Below are 22,588 nucleotides of genomic sequence, written 5' to 3' on the forward strand. Positions count from 1 at the left end.
CTTCAAGCGGGAATATGTTGAACAATTATGCGGCAAAAGCGTTGCTACAAAAAGTAGCACCACTGCTAATTTAGCATCATTTGAAAAGTCACCCGCTAGAGAATGAAGAGTGCTTGAAACTCCGCATGTCAACATCTCCGGCCGGTGCCACACCAACAAGAAGCCGAAGCAACAATTTCCAGATCAACACCGTATGAAAAAAAAATCAACAACAGAAGGAGATAACGTCCGCAGGAACCTACCACATAGCGAAGGACATACACTATTTGATTTCCTATTATGTAGCTCATTTTTATGTGACACTTATTGAAATATCTTGTGTGACATCATGCACAAAAGTGCACTCATAGCTTGTTTTAAAATGTCTCTGACAATCTTGCACTTTCTGTTTTGAAATGACATGAATGTTTGTGCCACTGCTTAATAACTGTTTAATAAATACAGTTTTGGTCAATTGACTTAGTTGTGATTTCCCTCTCTGCATGAAAGTTTAAAATGAGCATGTATTAATGCAGTATGAACAAGAATGTTTTAAAGTAGACACATAGAATCATCATACTGCTGTGATTATATGCATCAAGTGTTAATTCAAGGCTAAAGCAAAATATCCAGATATATATCGTGTATCGTGACATGACCTAAAAATATAGAGATATTAATAAAAGGCCATATCGCCCAGCCCTATATTGGACTCAGTTTGGTTGCGTGACGCCATGTCAGGAACGCACCTCCGACTTCTTGCTGTTCATGTAGAGTGTGGCCAGCTCATTGTCCACCAGTTCCACGCCAACAGCAGGCAAGGAGGACTCCTGCTCCAGCTCAGCAATAGTTCTCTTGATGTCCTCCATGATCATCTGGGCATCTCTGCACACACACACACACACTTAAGTGTTCAGGTGCACGCTAAAGCAACATTTTTAACCGTGTAATTACGACATGTTTGAAAGTGCGGTCCAATGATACCAAGGCACAGTCTCACCTGCTTTCCCCCGCTACGGCGACCACGTGAGGTTTCTTGCGGGACAAAAACGTCTTGAGATCTTCGAGGTCATTGGCCTAAGAACGACACAAATGAGTGAGTGAATCCTCTCAAAAATCCCTTGCCCTGTCCACTTGCTCCGCCTGTCACACCTTCCTCTCGCGCTCGTCTTCCCTGAAGGCGTTCCTCCTCTTCATGAAGTAGGGCAAGCGCAGGAAGTCCACCACCTCGCCTTCGCCGTTGATCAGCGCACAGAAGACGGGTGTGTCTCTGTCATGCGGAAAAAACATTTACAGCTTTGGGGGTGGCGCTAGGGATGGCTACCATTCCCATTTGAACCGATACGGTACAGATTCCCAATACTTGACGGTATCAATTTTCAGTATTTTTGTGCGTTAATATTAAATGTTTTTGATAATGCAATCTAATTCTTTATTGCAACATTTAAAAATGAGCTCATTATGATTACTGCTGTCACATTCCTCAGTATCATTTGCAGTTATGACATTAAATTGCGGTTGCAAGTCCAAGACGTTAGATGCCACTTGTATATACTTTATGGTGTGTTGGCAAGTCATTTCAGTCATTGCTTAATCTAGTCTTTTGTGGTGCCCTAAAAGTGTTAATACTGTAAGTAATGTACTTATTATGCACCAGCTGTTTGATTGAAAGATGCATCTTAGTTGAAGTTTTCATTACCAAATTTGGAGGTGTTGAATTTCCCATGTAAAATTGCTAATGCTAATCAGTAGCATGTTAATAGCAAAACCATTGTATACTAACATCAAGCTAGCGCATTTGTAGAAGAGTGAAGCCTGACTTAACATAAGTCGCAGCGTTTTTTTGTCACTTTGTTGGCATTGAAAATTGCAATATTACCTTTAGGTAGTTTGGCTGAGTCCGCTCTCAGTGCTGATTAGGGTTGTACGGTATACCGGTATTAGTATAGTACCGCGATACTAATGAATCATATTAGTATCGCAGTATACCTGCAGGATGAGGAATAGCTAAACATGCTTCACTACACACCGTAGCTCACTGGCGTCACAATGTTAAGAAACGCCTTTGGTGGATCTACACCTAACATCCACTGTAATGATACCAAGTACAAGAGTGTATCTAGGCGATACTACTATGATTACATCGATATTTTTTTAGCATAACAAGGTATTTTTTCGTTTAAAAAAAAAATTATATTATGTTTATAAACTTAGAAAATACGTCCCTGGACACATGAGGACTTTGAATATGACCAATGTATGACCCTGTAACGACTTGGCATCGGATTGATACCCAAATTTTATCATCCAAAACTAATGTAAAGCATCCAAACACAGAAGAATAAGTGACTATTACATTTTAACAGAAGTGTAGATAAAACATGTTAAAAGAGAAAGTAAGCAGATATTAACAGTAAATGAACAAGTAGATTAATCATCCATTTTCTACCACTTGTCCTAAATAATTTTGACAAAATAATAGAATGGAAAATGACAATATGTTACTGCATATGTCAGCAGCTAAATTAGGAGCCTTTGTTTGCTTACTTGCTTAAAGACAAGTTGTCTTTTATGTTTACTATTTTATAAAAGGACAAACTTGCAATAAGACACATATGTTTAATGAAACGTAAGATGTTTTGTTAAAATAAAGCCAAGTGATAAAAACTTGACATATTTCACTTTTTGTAATGAGTTTACATCACATAATAGTTTCACATTTGAAGTTCAATTGCGGACATGAATGGACTTCGCGATATTCTATTTTTTGAGTTTCACCTGTACAAATGTTACAATATGGGATATAGGAGCTTTTATTTTGACAAGACAACAACAATATTGCATCGTGGCCTTAATATTAATACTGTGACGATGTCGTACCATGGGATTTTGATAAGGTTAAATCCCCAATCCCTGTAATGGTTCTCAATTGACAAAATAATTCCAAATTGTAGGCTACATTTGTAGACGACTGCCAACTACAGCAAAACTATTTTCTTTATGGCTACTTCTTGTTTTTTGGATTGTGTGTGTGTGTGTGTGTGTGTTACCTGCTGGGTGCAAACGCCACGCCAAGCACACGAATGCCTTTGCCCTGACTCTCATCCATCAGGTCGTCATCTTCCTCCAGCTGCTGGTCTGGTCTGTAAGGAGCCACCTTCAACCAGTTGTACAGTCGCCGACAACACGACTGACAGAAACACAACAACAGTTTTTATGAGTTCACAAGACGAACAAGCATTTTAACGTGTTTGTATTAGACATAGTTAGCCTGTAAATGATTGCACCAAGGAGGTTCTTGTTTTTTCATGGCCACAGAGCATTAATTTAAGGTACCCGTATGATGCTCTCTTTGGCCTCAGCGATGAGCTTGCTCTTGAGCTCCTTGGCCATCTGAGGGTAGAGGAACTGGTTGAGCGCTCTCTCGATGGCCAACGTGCGCTGCCTGTTCCACTCCTGCACTTGGTGGCTGAACTCGTCCCGGTAGTAGAACTGCTTGATCTCGTCAAAGTATGTCTGGTCCCCCGCGTACCTGAGAGAAGGCGGAAGACGGAGAGCGTCCATTCCGAGGATCTTTCCAAAGAGCAGAAGGGACGTTTGTCTCACCCTTTGACTCCAATGAGGTCAATGCAGATGTCGATGGACAGCAGGCCCTCTTCCTCAGCCAGACACATCTTTAAGAACTGATCTCCATTCAGCTCTTTGACAGCCTTGTTCTTCAGGTACTTGAAGGAGTAGGCAAAATGGGCCTCGTCTATTTCCTGCAGGAGTCCGACAAACAAACATAGTTTCAAGACATCCTTGTCAGAGTATCAGGGTGTTTGCCAGTAGGGACGTAATTATAAATGGTACTGATAATAACCACATTAAAAGTCTTGACGGTTAAAATTTACGTTTTAATGAAAATTATGGAAAAACCGAGATTGATAAAACTGCACTTTGATAAACTCACGGACTGACTGGTGCCAGCACGCTAGTTAAAAATGCTAACATGAAAACAGCTGACTAACGTATTTCCCCATTAAGAAACAACATACCCCAATCTAAGCTTATATAAACCCATTAGAGTTTGAGCAACTAAGCTATTCAAATGTGCACATTGAATCTACAAGCTTTGCTCTCTTAGGACAGAGTGATCGTTCTATTTAAAGACAAGGTTCAAAAGTAAAAAGATTTGTGATCACACAAACAAACACGATGGTAAAAGGTAATTTAATCAAATGAGCACTTAAACATAATTTACACATCTACACTTTTACATCTGACACTTTATCCGGGCTGTGTGCAATATGTCATGGCACTTTATTCGGGCTGTGTGCGATGCTGAGACATTCCTCCTTTTTATTTTATTTTTTATTTGCTTGTTTTGTTATTTTTAAAGTAATTACCCGTTTTTGAAGTCTCCTTTAAATTAGCTGATTTTTACAGAGTCTTTGGTGGTGATTCTGACCTTTCTCGGTTTTATGTGAATGTTATTGTCACTTAATTGCATGTACACACCAACCTGCCTGGGGACTACAGGTAGAAGTTAGCTTTTGGCTAAAACCTGACATATTCACATATTACATGTATGTATAATATGTGCGGTCCCTATTTTAAAGAAAGAATTAAAATTATAATTCAGACAGAAGTGTTTTTACGGTGCGTTCAGGGGACCGCTCAACAGAGTAGGAAGCCACAACACCCGGCAGAAATAATACATAATAATAATAATAGATGTTTGCTATGCACTTTTCATTTAAATACATTGTAAACTTCTATAGTACAAACCAATTTTTACCATAATAAAAGCTTAGCGATTATTACAAATAAAATACTAAGACTAAAACACTAGCAAAGCATAAGAAACCGAAACCATGCAAAATAGTGGCTTTTTTAACAACGTGTCTATTTATTTTGGTTATACTCAAAATATTTTAGCGTGTATAAAGTAGGGCTGCGTGATTATGACCAAAATAATAATCATGATTACTTTCATCAATAATGAAATGACAACTATTAATCATGATTATTTACTGTTAAATTAAACATTTTGTTGCACTTTCTATTTTTAACAAACAGTATGTGAACTTGGCTTTATGAAACTATAATAATAAAATTAAATGTGCAAAAGACAAACGGCTAACTATAATAAATATACCATTGCAAAGAGCAATCATAAAGTGCAAACAGGTAAAAAAATAAACGCATAAAAGGCACATAGAAAGGAACACATTAATTTTACTGCTCACAGTATATTTGGGACATATGTCTTCGGCCAAATAAAACCTTATTACATCCATTATTTTGGCGTGTTTTTGCGAGGTGGATGGATACTGGCTACCTCGATGCACGGTTGATGTTACGGTTGTTTGTATTTTGACAACCCCCGCTTTTGTAGCCGTTTGTCAGGGCTTTGTGTCAGTTGTGGGCGGCCGGCTCCGTCAGCAACCAGCTTCACAGCGCGGACAAACGATGGCGGTTGAAAAAAGAATAGAAGTGTTGTTTATGCTTAACGTGTCTCCGCTACTCGATCATTTGTTTAGATGCGCGCACCGAAGCAGCTTTTCAGTGCGACTCGTCGTGGCGTTTGTTGCGAGGGGGGCGTTTCAGGGTTTCGGGAAACGAGCGTGAGTGCCTACAGAACGGCGTGTCTGTTGGTACACTGTGGGTAACTCTGCGGGAGGGGAGGGCACCGATGCAATCATGCATTTATGTTTCCTACTATATTCGGAAACTACTGGCTGATCTACCTTCAACCTCTGCTGTCACTCACTCTCACATGAGTCCACGTGGACCCCGACTTAAACAAGTTGAAAAACATATTCGAGTGTTACCATTTAGTGGTCAATTGTACGGAATATGTACTGTACTGTGCAATCTACTAATAAAAGTTTCAATCAATCAATCAAAAGTCTATCGGTCGGTGGTCGGCTGACTGGTGGTTGTGAAAGTGCTTGGTTTGAAATGCAGAGGAGCCTGCTTTTTAAATGCTAATATCGCCGACGATCCCTCTCATTTAATCGTAGCAACCAAAATCGTGATCACGATTAAAATTCGATTAATTGTGCAGCCCGAGTTTAAGGTAATTTTTGAGCACACAACAAACCTTTTTGCCCTTTTTGGTGGGCTTGATGTTGATCTTGGCCCTCTCCTGGAAGGTCTGCCGCAGCACGTGCCTGACCAGAGGTTCCCGAGCAATCTGCATGGCCACCATGTAGCGAGTCCCCTCCAGGACCGTCTCCGTGTTGGCGAACTGGCTGCACACGTAGTCCTTGGCCAGCTCCACCGGCTCGGCCGGGAACTGCTCGGTCTCGTGGCGCTGGTAGCTGTCTCGCAGGTTCTCTCCAAACTGCTCAGGGGTCAAGCCGAACTTTTTGGCCAGGCCGTCTGCGGTGAGGGGAGATGACGATGAGAATGATAAAGGTGCTGCAGATGAATTATTTAAAAATGATATACATACCGAGTCCTACACTCTGACAGATGCTGTACATGTCTCTGCGGGACGCCAGCTTGAGGTCAGGACCTTTCTGCTCCTCTTCCTCTTCTACCTCCACCTCCTCCTCCTCACCTTGAAGGACAATTTCCACATGACGTATTTGACACAGCAGACCATGCAACGTGACAAGCGTTTAGGATGGTGTGCAAAGAGCTCCAGGTGCCTTCTTCAACCCTCTCACCATCTTCGGTGACTTCCTTGATCTTCCTGAGCCTCTTCTTCCTGGTCTTAGCAGCATTCTGCATCTTGGGAATGTCTCGGCCGTAGTAAAGCAGGAAGTGGTTGTAGATGTCGCCAAGCTCTTCCAGAGTCTGAACGTCTTTCAGCCTACAAACGATATTTGATTGTTACAGACGGGTTTTCGCACAGCAAGGGGATGACAATGTCACATGAAGAAGAAGGTGTATATATGTATGTTTGTATGTAGTGCAGTACGAGCTGGAGGTACCTTTCCATGTCGGAAGTGTCCAGCGGACGGATTCCGTCAGCTAAAGGTTTGTCCGGGTCGGCTGAAATCTGCTCAAACTGGTAGGATTGCATCTTCTGAAAGAGGCGGGTCAGGTTCTGCTTGCGGGTCTTCAGCTGAGTCCACTAATGGAGGGAAAGAACACCATGAAGGTTACATTAAAGATCTTTCATTTCATTTATTGTCATTTTAGGAAAAGCAAGTCCATACATTGTACTTTTTTTTGTTTAAACATGCCAAATATTCTTATCTCATTTAAACGACAGAATGTAATTTATGTCTCTAAGTGCTCCAAAGTACAACCCAGAGGACCTTTTCAGTCCATGTCTTGTTTTTTATTGGCCCATGTTGTAAAAAAGAATTAAATAATGTATTAATATTGACATCAATTACCCAGGGGTTCCTTACATTAGTCGACTATTTGATTGACGGTAGGGATGTGTACATTTCACATTTGAACCGATACGGTACCGATTCCCAGTACCTGGGAATCGATACCGGTACTCAACGGTACCGATTTTGGGTAATTTTGTGTGTTAAGGAATATTAATATTTTTAATGATGAAATAAAAAACATTTCAAAATGATCTGATTATAATAACTGATGTCCAGTTGTTTCATCTTGTTTTACTACATTTTTTTTCATTAAAAAAATATCAGGCATCAAAACTATGAATGAACACATGTGGAGTTATGTACTTAACAGAAAAAGGTGAAAGAACATAACATGTTTTATATTCTAGTTTCTTCAAAATAGCCACCCTTTGCTCTGATTACTGCTTGGCACACTCTTGGCATTCTTTCGATGAGCTTCAAGAGGTAGTCAATTGAAATGGTTTTCACTTCACAGGTGTGCTTGAAGCTCATCGAGAGAATGACAAGGGTGTGCCGTGTGCCAAGCAGTAATCAGAGCAAAGGGTGGCTATTTTGAAGAAACTAGAAATATAAAACATGCTTTCAGTTATTTCCCCTTTGTTTGCTAAGTACATAACTCCACGTGTTCATTCATAGTTTTGATGCCTTCAGTGACAATCTACAATTTAAATAGTCATGAAAATAAAGAAAACGCATTGAATGAGGAGAAGGTGTGTCCAGACTTTTGGCCTGTACTGTATATTGACCTACATTTGGTTGCTTTTAGCATCTTTAGTACTTAAATGTAAAACATGTGTCATACCTTTTCATCCCACTGCCACACTTTCCACAGGTCATTAATGTTCAGTTCAGGCTCCACGTATTCTTTTCTGTAGAAAGCGATAAAGGGCACCTGGACAAAAGCACACAAGACAAGCCCAGCGGTTACTTTCATTTTCACACATATGCAGAAAAAGCCTCCAAACAAACCTCAAATTGTTGATTCCTCATGAAGTTGAGCGCCTCTTTGATTTTGGCGATGGTGCTGGGGCCTTTCCGGCTGAAGTTGGTTGTCGTGCCTCGGTCCAAATAATCAGTGCTCTCCTGTTCACAGAGAAGACAGGAGGTGGAACCCCTTTCTTCACAAGTCTAACCTGGCCGGGAGGGAAGGAGTTGCGACCTGAATGGAGATGGTGAGCGTGGAGAAGCCGTGTCTGAAGATCCACTCTGCCTCCTCTTCCAGCTCGTCATCCTCTGCCGGTTTGACTGGTATGGATCGCAGCTGAGGAACACACATAGAATGTCAGCGTGCAGAAGGTCTGCATTCCAGGAAAAGTGTGACTCCCCACTGTCGGGCGTAGAATCGAGATCATGATTCATGGTGCAAACTATGTATTCATGTAGGGCTGCAACTAACAATTGTGTTGATAGTCGATGATTAACTTAACAATTAGTCGACTAATCGGATAAAAAAGCATACACATATTTAATGGCTCTAACTTTTCCATCGACTACAAAATACACCTTAAGTTATTTTAGGCATGTGCTTATTAACAACAAAGATGACTAATTCAGTGTTTCCCACACATTCATTTATTTGTGGCGGCCCGCCAGAATTACGTCCGCCACAAATAGATTTTTTTTATTTTTTGTCCTGTCCAGCTTCTTAGGCAAATCATATAGTTGATGTAGATGCCCATATAGGCTGTTCAGATTTACTTTACAAAAGAGAAGTGTAGGATACTTCTCTTGTTGCCTTATTTGTATTTGACCACTACTGTTTTTTGTGTATTTGTTACTGACTGTGGCAGGACACCTCTGCCTCTGTTTCACTTTATGTTGCTGGTAAATAATAGGGTTGTAGTAGTAGGCTAAAGTTAAATTATTTAGTATGCACTAATTAAAGGGGCAGAGCTTTAAGAGACATTTTAGCTTTTATATTTTATAAGATATATTTTTTGTAAGAACCACAATTAATAAATATATTTCAGTGAATAACTTATTGTTCAAATCTGTATATAAATATGTACATAAAGTGTTGTAATTATATTGTAGAATGTATGGATGGATGGACGTTTAAAACACAACTGTTATTATTAATTAGTAAGTATACATTTTTTGAGCCTTTTTAGAGAAAATCATATCATTGTAATAAATTATGCAAATTACTCGATGGTGTCATGGTGACCACGCCCATAGCCACGCCCCCACCGCCACAGGTATCTTGGCAGTTTATGGGAAACACTGTAATTCATTCATAAATATGTCTTTATACTGTAACTGTACTACTCATCCAGCTGTTACAAAGTGGAAATGTCCATTTAAAAGAAAGGAAAGGCAAAGCGCTAAAAAACCCAAACAATTAACCTTGTTTATGTATGAAAAAAAAACAGTTAAAATAGCAACAATGAAAATAAACAACAAAACACAAGATCTAACTTCCTCAAAAAGAAAAGCATTTAGTGATGTTTAAAAAGCTGCACACTGGTATGAACAGCTCTGATAAATTTCCATATTACTTAGAAGAAAAGTGGTTTTGTTTAATAAAATTCTACCCAAAGATTTAATGAAGTCAAAAACAAATAAGGCAACAAGAAAAGTATCCCGCACTTCTCTTTTCTAAAGTCAATCTGTACAGCAGATATGATCATCTATATCAGTGTTTTTCAACCACTGTGCCATGAGATACAGTCTTGTGTGCCGTGGGAGATTATCTAATTTCACCTATTTGGGTTAAAAATTAATGAACATGTGCCCGATTGTAGCCAAAGGCTATTTTCCATCTGCAGTCCCCGGCAGGTTGATGGTATATACTGTTGTATATACCAAGTTTGATGATATGTAGTATACAATCAACCTTCTAGGGACCATCTCATCACAAAGAAACAAGTCCAGAGCTTACACTAATTCAGAGTTTGGTGTCTATTGTATTTTTCATGCATTTAATTTTGTTGTATTTGTCTGCCACACGTAAACGGCCAGTCCGTAAAAATAATGCCTTCAATAAACCGGTCCCTGTTACAAATAATGTTGGGGACCCCTGGTATACCAGACTGCAGGCAATCACAGAGAAGAGTGGAACGATCCATAAGTCAATGCTATTGATAGTAAGGTTAGTACAGTATATGAGTGATACCAGTAATTAGGTCGATATTGCTTTTTCACAAAATAAGTTTTGTTGTTTTTGTTTAAGAAATCTGGGGAAAAGTCCCTGGACACAGAAGGATTTTGACTTTATATACACCACCGTTCAAAAGTTTGGGGTCACCCAAACAATTTTGTGGAATAGCCTTCATTTCTAAGAACAAGAATAGACTGTCAAGTTTCAGATGAAAGTTATTTTTTTCTGGCCATTTTGAGCATTTAATTGACCCCACAAATGTGATGCTCCAGAAACTCAATCTGCTCAAAGGAAGGTCAGTTTTGCAGCTTCTGTAACGAGCTAAACTGTTTTCAAATGTGTGAACATGATTGCACAAGGGTTTTCTAATCATCAATTAGCCTTCTGAGCCAATGAGCAAACACATTGTACCATTAGAACACTGGAGTGATAGTTGCTGGAAATGGGCCTCTATACACCTATGTAGATATTGCACCAAAAACCAGACATTTGCAGCTAGAATAGTCATTTACCACATTAGCAATGTATAGAGTGTATTTCTTTAAAGTTAAGACTAGTTTAAAGTTATCTTCATTGAAAAGTACAGTGCTTTTCCTTCAAAAATAAGGACATTTCAATGTGACCCCAAACTTTTGAACGGTAGTGTAGGTTAAACAATTGTATGAAATAATTGGTTGATATTGTTACAATGATTAAATGTGTTTTTCTGCTGATCATAATTGTGCTTAAAAATTTAAAATCTAAATCATTTAGCGATCTTAAACATTTTAAAGTAAATGTATTACTGTTAATCTTACTGCTAGTTCACTTCCCAAAAAGTAAGGCGCTTTTATGGATCCTTATTTTTTTTATCATATAGTCAATGGCTCCTCCCCATGAATACATACTGCAATTTACAGCTAATACATGAGATGGTATCAGCTGATCTCACTTTCTTTTGTATCCTCGAACCAAACAGCATGCATTTAAAGTTTCTACATTCAAGATATTGGTAGTGGAATTCATTTGAAATAAATGTTTCACCACTACAGTATTTGTTAGAAAAATAAATTAAATCAACAGATTAATGGATCAATCGAAAAAGTAATTGATAGATTGATCGATTCAAGAAAATGTGTTAGATACTAAAGAAATCAAAGACGTTGCTTGTTTCAATGTCACAGAGCTGCTAATGTTTATAGATAACAAAATAAAGTTAGATGGTGTTCTAGGCAGACCACATTATGACAAACACACAAAGAAATAAAAAAACACAAGCGTCCACCTGGAACCTCTCGGGCATGTCCGTGGTGCGGATTTCGTTGTCCTGGTCGGTCATGTGACTGCTCTCCAGCTCGCTGGGCTCGTAGATCTCAAAGATGCTCTTGCGGCCCAGCCTCCTCTTGGTCTGCTTCTTGGGCCGGTCCCAGCCCTCTTCGTCCTGGTCCTCCTCCTCCTCCTCGCCCTGGTCGTAGTTGTCGGCGTCAAAGTCGGCAAAGTCAAAGTCGCCGCCAAAGATCTCCTGCGCCTCCTGCAGGGCTCTGCGGGAAGACACGAAGCGCGGGTTAGGTTTGGCCGCTCTAGAGGGCACAGACGTGTGCAAAGAAGACGGAGGACTCACGCGTCTGTGTATCCTGAGAATTTCTTGCCCCTTTTCTTGGTGATGGGTTGTCCGTCATCATCCACAATAAAGTCGTCTATGTCTGTGGGATGCAAGCACACAACGCCACCATGTTTAGACACAATATAAACCAACACCACTGCAAATACAGTAAATAAGGTTGTAGTTTTGCCTCATTCCTGTGAGAATCCTGCATGGAACCAATTAGAGCTGGGCGATATATCGATATACTTGATATATCGCGGGTTTGTCTGTGCAATATAGAAAATGACTATATCGTGATATTCGAGTATATGTTCTCACGCAGTTGCTTTTAGCTGCGAGCATTACACTACATGCGTTTCCCACTCTTTCTTGTCTCTCCTTCTCACAGAGACTTAAAACAAGCGCACCTTCTTACATACATCACGTGTGCAACGTCACACGCTCCCGCGGAGCAGAGAGGTAGCGTCATGGTAAAGTTAGCTGTGATGCTAACGGTGCGGGTGGTAATACGAGAGAAAGAAGGTGCGAATCTGGTAACAAATTGAGGAAGAATCAATTCCCAAAAAAAACAGCACAGGGTCCATCGTCTGGCGGTGGTTTGGCTTCAAGCGGGAAGATGTTGAACAATTATGCGGCAAAAGCGTTGCTACAAAAAGTAGCACCACTGCTAATGTAGCATCATTTGAAAAGTCACCCGCTAGAGCAGGGGTCACCAACGCGGTGCCCGCGGGCACCAGGTAGCCCGTAAGGACCAGATGAGTAGCCCGCCGGCCTGTTCTAAAAATAGCTCAAATAGCAGCACTTACCAGTGAGCTGCATCTATTTTTTAAATTTTATTTATTTACTAGCAAGCTGGTCTCGCTTTGCCCGACATTTTTAATTCTAAGAGAGACAAAACTCAAATAGAATTTGAAAATCCAAGAAAATATTTTAAAGACTTGGTCTTCACTTGTTTAAATAAATTCATAATTTTTTTTACTTTGCTTCTCATAACTTTCAGAAAGACAATTTTAGAGAAAAAATACAACCTTAAATTTTTTTTTAGGATTTTTAAACACATATACCTTTTTACCTTTTAAATTCCTTCCTCTTCTTTCCTGACAATTTAAATCAATGTTCAAGTAAATTTATTTTTTTATTGTAAAGAATAACAAAAACATTTTAATTTAATTCTTCATTTTAGCTTCTGTTTTTTCGACGAAGAATATTTGTGAAATATTTCTTCAAACTTATTATGATTAAAATTCAAAAAAAATATTCTGGCAAATCTAGAAAATCTGTAGAATCAAATTTAAATCCTATTTCAAAGTCTTTTGAATTTCTTTTAAAATTTTTGTCCTGGAAAATCTAGAAGAAATAATGATTTGTCTTTGTTAGAAATATAGCTTGGTCCAATTTGTTATATATTCTAACAAAGTGTAGATTGGATTTTAACCTATTTAAAACATGTCATCAAAATTCTAAAATTAATCTTAATCAGGAAAAATTACTAATGATGTTCCATAAATTATTTTTTTAAGTTTTTCTCTTCTTTTTTTCGGTTGAATTTTAAAGAGTTGAAATTGAAGATAAACTATGTTTCAAAATTTAATTGTCATTTTTTTCGTGTTTTCTCCTCTTTTAAACCGTTCAATTAAGTGTAAGTATCATTAATTATTAACAATAACAGAGTTAAAGGTAAATTGAGCAAATTGGCTATTTCTGGCAATTTATTTAAGTGTGTATCAAACTGGTAGCCCTTCGCATTAATCACTACCCAAGAAGTAGCTCTTGGTTTCAAAAAGGTTGGTGACCCCTGCGCTAGAGAATAAGGAGTGCTTGAAACTCCGCATGTCAACATCTCCGTTCGGTGCCACACCAACAAAATGCCCAAGCAACCATTTCCAGATCAACACCGTATGAAAAAAATAGTCAACAACCGAATGAGATAACGTCCGCAGGAACCTACCACATAGCGAAGGACATACACTATTTGATTTCCTGTTATGCAGCTCATTTTTATTTGACACTTATTGAAATATCTTGTGTGACATCATGCACAAAAGTGCACTTTATTTGTTTTAAACTATGGTAGTGGCGTTCTGTACAAAAAGTGCACTTTAATTTAGTGTTGTTTTGATATGTCATCTTAGTGACATCATGCACAAAAGTGCACTCATAGCTTGTTTTAAAAGGTCTCTGACAATCTTGCACTTTCTGTTTTGGAAATGACATGAATGTTTGTGCCACATTCTTAATAACTGTTTAATAAATACACTTTTGGTAAATTGACTTAGTTGTGATTTCCCTCTCTGCATGAAAGTTTAAAATAAGCATATATTAATGCGATATGAACAAGAGTGTTTTAATGTAGACACATAGAATCATCATACTGCTGGGATTATATGCATCAATTGTTCACTCAAGGCTAAGGCAAAATATCGAGATATATATCGTGTATCGTGACATGGCCTAAAAATATTGAGATATTAATAAAAGGCCATATCGCCCAGCCCTAGAACCAATGCAGTGTGCTCAAACAACCACCAGGTAGCATCTGTGAGCAGATAATACTGTATCATGTCTTTTGTCGGTAGGGCATTATTCACTCATGTTTTCAGTGACGGATGAGTCAAAAACAAACCCAGACCCACTGTAACTCGTCACTCTTCATACCTGACTCCTCATCCTCTCCCTCCTCCTCGTCATCGGCTTGAGGAAGGGCCTCGTGCACAGCCTCTCCCTCGTCCAGCTCGCCATCCGCGTCGCCGTGAAAGATCTCGTCTGCGATCTGGTCCTTCTCGTCGTCGTCGTCTTCCTCGTCGTCGTCCATCGTCTTCACGCGGTCATACTTCTTCTTCTGCGGGAGAACAGCGTCGCATTGTCACCACCAGGAACTGACAGGAGGAAACGTAAAGGATACATACCCTCCTCTTGACTTTAACGCCCAGGTTTTCCTCAATTAGGGCTAGATCGTCGTCGTCCAGGTAGTCGTCGTAATCTTTAAGGGGGAGAACGGTCAGAGGGACTTCAGTACATGAAAAATGTTAAGGTCATGTCGGGTTGTACAGTATACCGGTACTAGTGAATTAAAAAGGGTACTATTTTGCATTTGAAAAATACAGGTGTTTTTTATGGACATGATGGTAACATTGCTGGTAATTAGGGCTGCCGAAGTTCCGTTAATGGCAATATTTTTAACGCGCAATTAATACACAGGCGTCCTGACTCCTTTTTTGATCCTCGGCCCGTTCTGTAGTTTGGGGAAATGTAATGGCGCCCGGTTACTGTCGAGCCGCAAGCTTGAGAACAGTGAGCAGAAATTCACAAAGAAAACGATACATTATGGAAATCTCATGGCAAGTTGTTCTCCAGACAGGACAGGACTATTATATCTTCGCACACCGTGAGACGACCTCATTGGAGCAAGCGCCTGCTGGCGACTTTGCCGCTTGTACAGAGGAGGAGCTTCACCTCCGTGTTTACATTGCAGTTGACTGCATTAACAACATAAAATGTAGATTGTTACAAGAAAAAAAGATGATAGAAAGGAAGCCGAGACTCACTTTTATCTGAGACTTTTGTCAAAACACGTCAAGACAATCACACATTTCCGGCTTCACAATAACAGCGCTACGGGTCACATCCGGTCTATCCACCAAAACGATGAAAGATCTTGTTACATTACAATCATGCTTTGTCAAATATGTTTTGTAATGTAATATGTGATATTTCTACCAAAATAAATGTTTCATGGCAGATTGAAATAAAGTGTATATTCTTTTATAATCTGTTCTAATTGATCGCTATTACGGAATGTTTACCAGGCTGAAAGGCCTACTGAAAGCCACTACTAGCGACCACGCAGTCTGATAGTTTATATATCAATGATGAAATCTTAACATTGCAACACATGCCAATACGGCCGGGTTAGATTTTAGTAAAGTGCAATTTTAAATTTCCCGCGAAATATTCTGCTGAAAACGTCTCGGTGTGATGACGTTTGCGCGTGACGTCACGGATTGTGCGGACATATTGGGACACCATTGTGGCCAGCTATTAAGTAGTCCGTTTTCATCGCAAAATTCCACAGTATTCCGGACATCTGTGTTGGTGAAGCTTTTGCAATTTGTTTAATGAACAATGAAGACAGCAAAGAAGAAAGCTGTAGGTGGGATCGGTGTATTAGCGGCTGGCTACAGCAACACAACCAGGAGGACTTTGAGTTGGATAGCAGACGCGCTACCGTGAGTACAGCTTTGGCTTCCAAACATTTGATCGCTTGCCCGTACGTGCGTGCCGGTATGTGCATGTCACGTACGTAACTTTGGGGAAATATATGTGCTGTATGAACTTTACGGAGATGAACGGTACTTTGGGCTGTGGGATTGAGTGTGTTGTGCGGGTGTTTGAGTTGTATTGGTGGGTTATATGGACGGGAGGGAGGAGGTGTTTGTTATGCGGATTAATTTGTGGCATATTAAATATAAGCCTGGTTGTGTTGTGGCTAATAGAGTATATACATGTCTTGTGTTTATTTACTGTTTTAGTCATTCCCAGCTGAATATCAGGTCCCACCCGCCTCTCACAGCATCTTCCCTATCTGAATCACTTCCACTGCCCTCTAATCCTTCACTCTCACTTTCCTCACCCACAAATCTTTCATCCTCGCTCAAATTAATGGGGTAATCGTCGTTTTCTCGGTCCGAATCGCTCTCGCTGCTGTTGGCCATGATTGTAAACAATGTGCAGATGTGAGGCGCTCTACAACCTGTGATGTCACGCTACTTCCGGTACAGGCGAGGCTTTTTTATCAGCGACCAAAAGTTGCGAACTTTGATCGTCGATGTTCTCTACTAAATCCTTTCAGCAAAAATATGGCAATATCGCAAAATGATCAAGTATGACACATAGAATGGACCTGCTATCCCCGTTTAAATAAGAACATTTCATTTCAGTAGGCCTTTAACATTGCATTTTATTACTATATCAATCAATCAATCAATGTTTACTTATATAGCCCTAAATCACGAGTATAGAGAGAAGGTTTAAAAAAACTTTTTTCGCACTATTGACTAGTGATGCACTAAAAATTTGGCCGCCAAAAAAAAAATAATACAGATTTAGATCACCGGAACAGCAGTGCTGAAACTGGATGTTGTGATGATGTACGCTATACGCTCGGGGTTGTCTGGAGCAAAGGCAGCATGTCCGGACATAATTTCTATGTATCCGAGATATACCCGAGATATACAAAATCTAAGATGACACTGGCGGTTTTTAAAGAGAGGAAGGTGTGACGTCAGGCTTTGTGCAGCTCGCTTTTTGTCGCGGATATGGCGGCACAGAAGTAAAGAGTCTCTAAACACGAGTACAGTCTCCAGAAATAGATGCTCGATTTGTCACTAGTCGTTTTAATAGAGTGACTAAAAAATTGGAGAGATCGCTAGAATTCTCAACAAAGTACATTGTACAATAAGCAGCAACCACTAAAAAATAGAGCAAAACGGTATTATGAAAGAAAAATACTATAATTAATAATAACAGATTTTTTTTTAATGTCTGCATAAATTTGGTTTGCCTTTTTAAAGAAAATATATGCACCATAGCACATATGACGATGTCATATCTTGGCAATGTAGGAGAAACCCTGTAGTGTCATGTTATCAACTTACGTCGCTTCTTACGACGATGCCTCACTTCCTCCTCCGAGTCGCTCCCTCCCCCGCTGGCGCTCTTTTTCTCTGCCGCCTCCTCCTCCTCCTCCGGTTCCTCATCTCCGTCGTCGATGAGACCACGCAAATTGCCCTGCTCGTCCTGGTCCTCCGTGTTCTCCTCTTCCTCCTCATCTGCGGAGAAGTGACAGATGAGCGTTCCGCGCGGCACCCGCTGCCATGGCAACACACCGAATCTCACCCTCGTCCTCCATGAATCGCTGTGCCTTTTTGGGCTTCAGGTCCTTCTCTTCAAACTCCTCCTCAGACTCCTCGGCCTCGCTTTCGATGAAGTCCATGGCCGCGGCTCCTGTCGACATGTGCACAACTGTACTGAGCAACGTTGCAATCCATAGTTTGGACACACTTGCTCATGTTACTGAATGAGAAAGTGTGTCAAAACATTTGACAAGTAATGATGATAAACATTAGGGATGTGAATCTTAGGACATAACACGATTCAATTATTTGGGGTAACGATTCTATTCACAAACGATTCTCGATTCAAAACAACTTTACAGTACAGATACACCGATAGGGAGAAGTTTTTATTTACACGATGGGTTGATTGAATGAAACTTTTATTAGTAGATTGCACAGTCAGTGTTTCCCACACATTCATTTATCTGTGGCGGCCCGCCACGAAAGAATTAAGGCCGCCACAAATAGATTTTTTAAAAAAAATTTTTTTTTTTTTTTTTTTGTCCTGTCCTGCTTTTTTTTTTTTTTTTGTCCTGTCCTGCTTTTTTTTTTTTTTTGTCCTGTCCAGCTTCTCAGGCAAATCATATAGTTGATGTAGATGCCCATATCGGCTGTTCAGATTTACTTTACAAAAGAGAAGTGTAGGATCAAGATTTTTGGAGCTTTGTTCAGTGGATCAGATGTTTGATGAAGCTTTGTGTCTATCTACCACCACTACTGTTTTCTGTTTATTTGTTACTGACCGTGGCAGGACACCTCTGCCTCTGTTTCACTTTATGTTGCTGGTAAATAATATGGTTGTAGTAGTAGGCTAAAGTTAAATTATTTAGTATGCACTAATTAAAGGGGTAGAGCTTTAAGAGACATTTTAGCTTTTATATTTTTATAAGATATATTTTTTGTAAGAACCACAATTAATAAATATATTTCAGTGAATAACTTATTAAAATCTGTATATAATAATAATAATAATAATAATAATAATACCTGGAATTTATATAGCGCTTTTCTAAGTACCCAAAGTCGCTTTACATGTTAAAAACCCATCATTCACTCACACCTGGTGGTGGTAAGCTACTTTCGTAGCCACAGCTGCCCTGGGGTAGACTGACGGAAGCGTGGCTGCCAATTTGCGCCTACGGCCCCTCCGACCACCACCTATCATTCATTCAACATTCATTCACTGGTGTGAGCGGCACCGGGGGCAAGGGTGAAGTGTCCTGCCCAAGGACACAACGGCATGGTAAGAGGCGGGGAGCGAACCTGCAACCCTCAGGTTTCTGACACGGGCGCTCTACCCACTACGCCATGCCGCCCCTTATATGTACATAAAGTGTTGTAATTATATTGTAAAATGGATGGATGGATGGACGTTTAAAACAAAACTGTTATTATTAATTAGTAAGTATACATTTTTTGAGCCTTTTTAGAGAAAATCATATCATTGTAGTAAATTATGCAAATTACTCAATGATGTCATGGTGACCACGCCCATAGCCACGCCCCCACCGCCACAGGTATCTTGGCAGTTTATGGGAAACACTGACAGTACAGTACATATTCCGTACAATTGACCACTAAATGGTAACACCCGAATAAGTTTTTCAACTTGTTTAAGTCGGGGTCCACGTTAATCAATTCATGAGTCTGGTGTGTCTTGACCGCTGCGGCGGAGGCTCTGCCGAACCCCTGAGGCCGACTCACCGAACCCCTAGGGTTCGATCGAACCCAGGTTAAGAACCACTGCTCTAGCCTTTAAATAAAGTTAAAGTTAAAGTACCAATGATTGTCACACACACATTAGGTGTGGCGAAATTATTCTCTGCATTTGACCCATCACCCTTGATCACCCCCTGGGAGGCGAGGGGAGCAGTGGGCAGCAGCGGTGGCCGCGCCCGGGAATCATTTTTGGTGATTTAACCCCCAATTCCAACCCTTGATGCTGAGTGCCAAGCAGGAAGGTAATGGGTCCCATTTTTGTATAGTCTTTGGTATGACTCGGCCGGGGTTTGAACTCACAACCTACCGATCTCAGGGCGGACACTCTAACCACTAGGCCACTGAGTAGACCCCCCTTTTAGACCAGTTGATCTGCCGTCTCTTTTCTGCTCCCCCCAGATTAGGTGACCACAGATGAGGCGCTGGCTGTTCAAAGTCGGGACATGGGGTGGACCACTCATCTGTGCATCAGTTGGGGACTTGCCTCCACTCAAGATGATCCCCTGCTGGCCCCACTGTGGACTGGACTCTCACACTATTAACTAGATCCACTCGACGTCCCCGGGGTTGCAATTGCGTCCCCACGAGGTCGCAATTGCATCCCTCCAAGGTTTCTCATTGAGTAAAACAACTTGCACTGAGCCTAGTCTATAAAATCCGCTACACCTCCCTGATACCGGAGTACATGTCAAACTACTTCCTTAACGTAAATGACCGCCATAACCACAACACCAGGGGGAGTTTCACAAACCACGTTAAACCCAGATTCCGATCTAACAAAGGTCTAAACTCATTCTCCTTCTACGCCACGTCAATATGGAATACACTCCCAACAGGTGTAAAAGAAAGTGCATCTCTATCCTCCTTCAAAACCGCACTAAAACAACACCTCCAGGCAACTTCAACCCTTGACTAACACCTTCCCCCTCCACATCCCACCTCCCCGGATTGTAAATAACCAAATGTAAATAATCAAATGTATTTCTAATGTACATACTTGTTCTTATTATATCTGAACTCACTATGTTCTCTGCTCGCTGTACATATCCTACCAAGTCAGACCTACACTATTTCAATGCCCATTTCTCTGATGATGCAATTGTTGATGACTGAAGTATGCTGATATCAACCAAACTCACCTCATCCCACCCCCCTGGATTGTAAATAATGTAACTAATTCAATGTATATACTCTGATGATTAACTTGTGTGATGACTGTATTATGATGATAGTATATATTTGTACCATGAATTGATTTACGTGGACCCCGACCTAAACAAGTTGAAAAACTTATTCGGGTGTTACCATTTAGTGGTCAATTGTACGGAATATGTACTGCATTGTGCAATCTACTAATAAAAGTTTCACTCAATCAATCCAAATTGGGTTGAGTTTTTCCTTGCCCTGATGTGGGATCTGAGCCGAGGATGTCGACGTGGCTTGTGCAGCCCTTTGAGACACTCGCGATTTGGGGCTATATAAATAAACTCCCCCGCGACCCCAAAAGGGACAAGCGGTAGAAAATGGATGGATGATTGATTGAAGACTGGTATTAAGGAAGCATCGCGTAATGCCGCAATGCGCACACACTATATATAAACAACCACCCAACACGTGCACTTTGACTACTTCTTAAAATTACGTAAAATGTCTCTATTTTGAATATTAATGGCTGATTCAAACACATTTTTTAAACATAAAGGAAAGCAACAACGACCTTATTTACCAATGCATAAGCTAGCTAGCACGTTAGCAGACGTACGTTAGCATGCATCCTCAGCCGCGTAAAGGCGGTTAACATTTCCAATGTTTTTGTTCCTCTATTTGAATGTTACGTTTAGTAACATAGCAATAGGAACAAAAACATGTTAGTAGAAGCAAGGGGCCTCGGAGATAAATCCTGCCGTTTTTGCGCTGTTGATGCACGGACATAGCATAGCATTTTAGCTTAGCATTAGCTCAAACGACAACAACAAGCCATCGGACTCGTTAAAAGCTCGTTTTGTTCAAAGGAAGGCCACGGTGAAGCAGCACCAAGATGGGACTTACACGTCTCGCCGGCGGGACAATATTCCGTGTGTGTGTACAGTAATCTGGTGGTTGTGGAGGGTTTTAGGTACTTGGAAAAGATGGCCGAGCGGCGTGATGACAATTCCGGGGGCGCACACTACACTTGCAGCTATTTGATCCGCGCGACAACGCCCCCTGCTGGTTACTTTACACCAAACAAAACAAAACGACATATATTGTATATATTTTTTTGTAGAAATAGCTATAAAAAAAAAGATACACATAAAAGGAAGTGATTATTAATTTATGTTTAAGTTTAAATTTAAATTTACTTTTAAATGTATGTTTAAATACCAGACAGGACAGCAGATTTACTCGATTCACACCGGCCTGCGTGCACTGTCCCCTCCGCGCCACCAGGGGCGCTGTGAGAATCACTTCAACCCTCAGCGCGCTGCGATGACGTAGTGCAGGGAGGCCAAATCTCTGATTAATACTGCAATTTCTACCTCTAACAATCAAAAAGCTGTGAAAACACTGATGCTGCGTTCCAAATTTAAGTTATTTACTGAGATTGAGTGAGCCTATGGCTTTGCACTTTGTTTATTATATACATACTGTATATATTTTACATTCTATTTTAGTTACTTTGAATTTACAACCCTTGGTGCCTGTTTTGTACTGCACTAACCCTAACCCTAACCCTTTTTGTATTTACTTTGATTATTATTTTCAACTGTTTGTAAATGTTGAAATTTATAAATAAAGCTTTAGAAAAAAAAATATATATTAATAATAATAATACAGCAATTGTCAAAATTAAATTAAATTAAATTAAAATTAAATTAAATTAGCAAAACATTTAAATTATTTACGGAACTTGTGTGAACGTATGGCTTTACATTTTGTTACATATATATATTTTGCATTCTATTTTAGTTGCTTTATTGAGTACCATGAATTGATTAACGTGGCCGTGCCA

General features: G+C 40.1%; 1 protein-coding gene across 1 annotated transcript in view; it reads right to left on the reverse strand.

Annotated features, from left to right (window-relative positions):
• Positions 1 to 21,780, reverse strand: part of supt6h (SPT6 homolog, histone chaperone and transcription elongation factor) — a 37,375-nt gene extending 15,595 nt beyond the window's left edge. The window contains exons 1-20 of the mRNA XM_062049122.1: positions 21,646 to 21,780; positions 17,879 to 17,986; positions 17,638 to 17,811; positions 14,890 to 14,963; positions 14,639 to 14,822; positions 11,999 to 12,080; positions 11,663 to 11,918; positions 8,458 to 8,559; positions 8,268 to 8,381; positions 8,101 to 8,190; positions 6,906 to 7,048; positions 6,639 to 6,784; positions 6,422 to 6,529; positions 6,068 to 6,348; positions 3,586 to 3,740; positions 3,316 to 3,511; positions 3,030 to 3,169; positions 1,132 to 1,249; positions 980 to 1,056; positions 729 to 864 (exon numbers count right to left, since the gene is read on the reverse strand). Of these exons, the coding sequence (XP_061905106.1) occupies positions 729 to 864; positions 980 to 1,056; positions 1,132 to 1,249; positions 3,030 to 3,169; positions 3,316 to 3,511; positions 3,586 to 3,740; positions 6,068 to 6,348; positions 6,422 to 6,529; positions 6,639 to 6,784; positions 6,906 to 7,048; positions 8,101 to 8,190; positions 8,268 to 8,381; positions 8,458 to 8,559; positions 11,663 to 11,918; positions 11,999 to 12,080; positions 14,639 to 14,822; positions 14,890 to 14,963; positions 17,638 to 17,811; positions 17,879 to 17,975 (2,673 nt within the window). The 5' untranslated portion in view covers positions 17,976 to 17,986; positions 21,646 to 21,780. The remainder of the gene's footprint in view (positions 1 to 728; positions 865 to 979; positions 1,057 to 1,131; positions 1,250 to 3,029; positions 3,170 to 3,315; positions 3,512 to 3,585; positions 3,741 to 6,067; positions 6,349 to 6,421; positions 6,530 to 6,638; positions 6,785 to 6,905; positions 7,049 to 8,100; positions 8,191 to 8,267; positions 8,382 to 8,457; positions 8,560 to 11,662; positions 11,919 to 11,998; positions 12,081 to 14,638; positions 14,823 to 14,889; positions 14,964 to 17,637; positions 17,812 to 17,878; positions 17,987 to 21,645) is intronic.
• Between the last annotated feature and the right edge of the window lie 808 nt (positions 21,781 to 22,588).

Source organism: Entelurus aequoreus, linkage group LG05 (genome assembly GCF_033978785.1).
Source record: "Entelurus aequoreus isolate RoL-2023_Sb linkage group LG05, RoL_Eaeq_v1.1, whole genome shotgun sequence".
NCBI lineage: Eukaryota > Metazoa > Chordata > Actinopteri > Syngnathiformes > Syngnathidae > Entelurus > Entelurus aequoreus.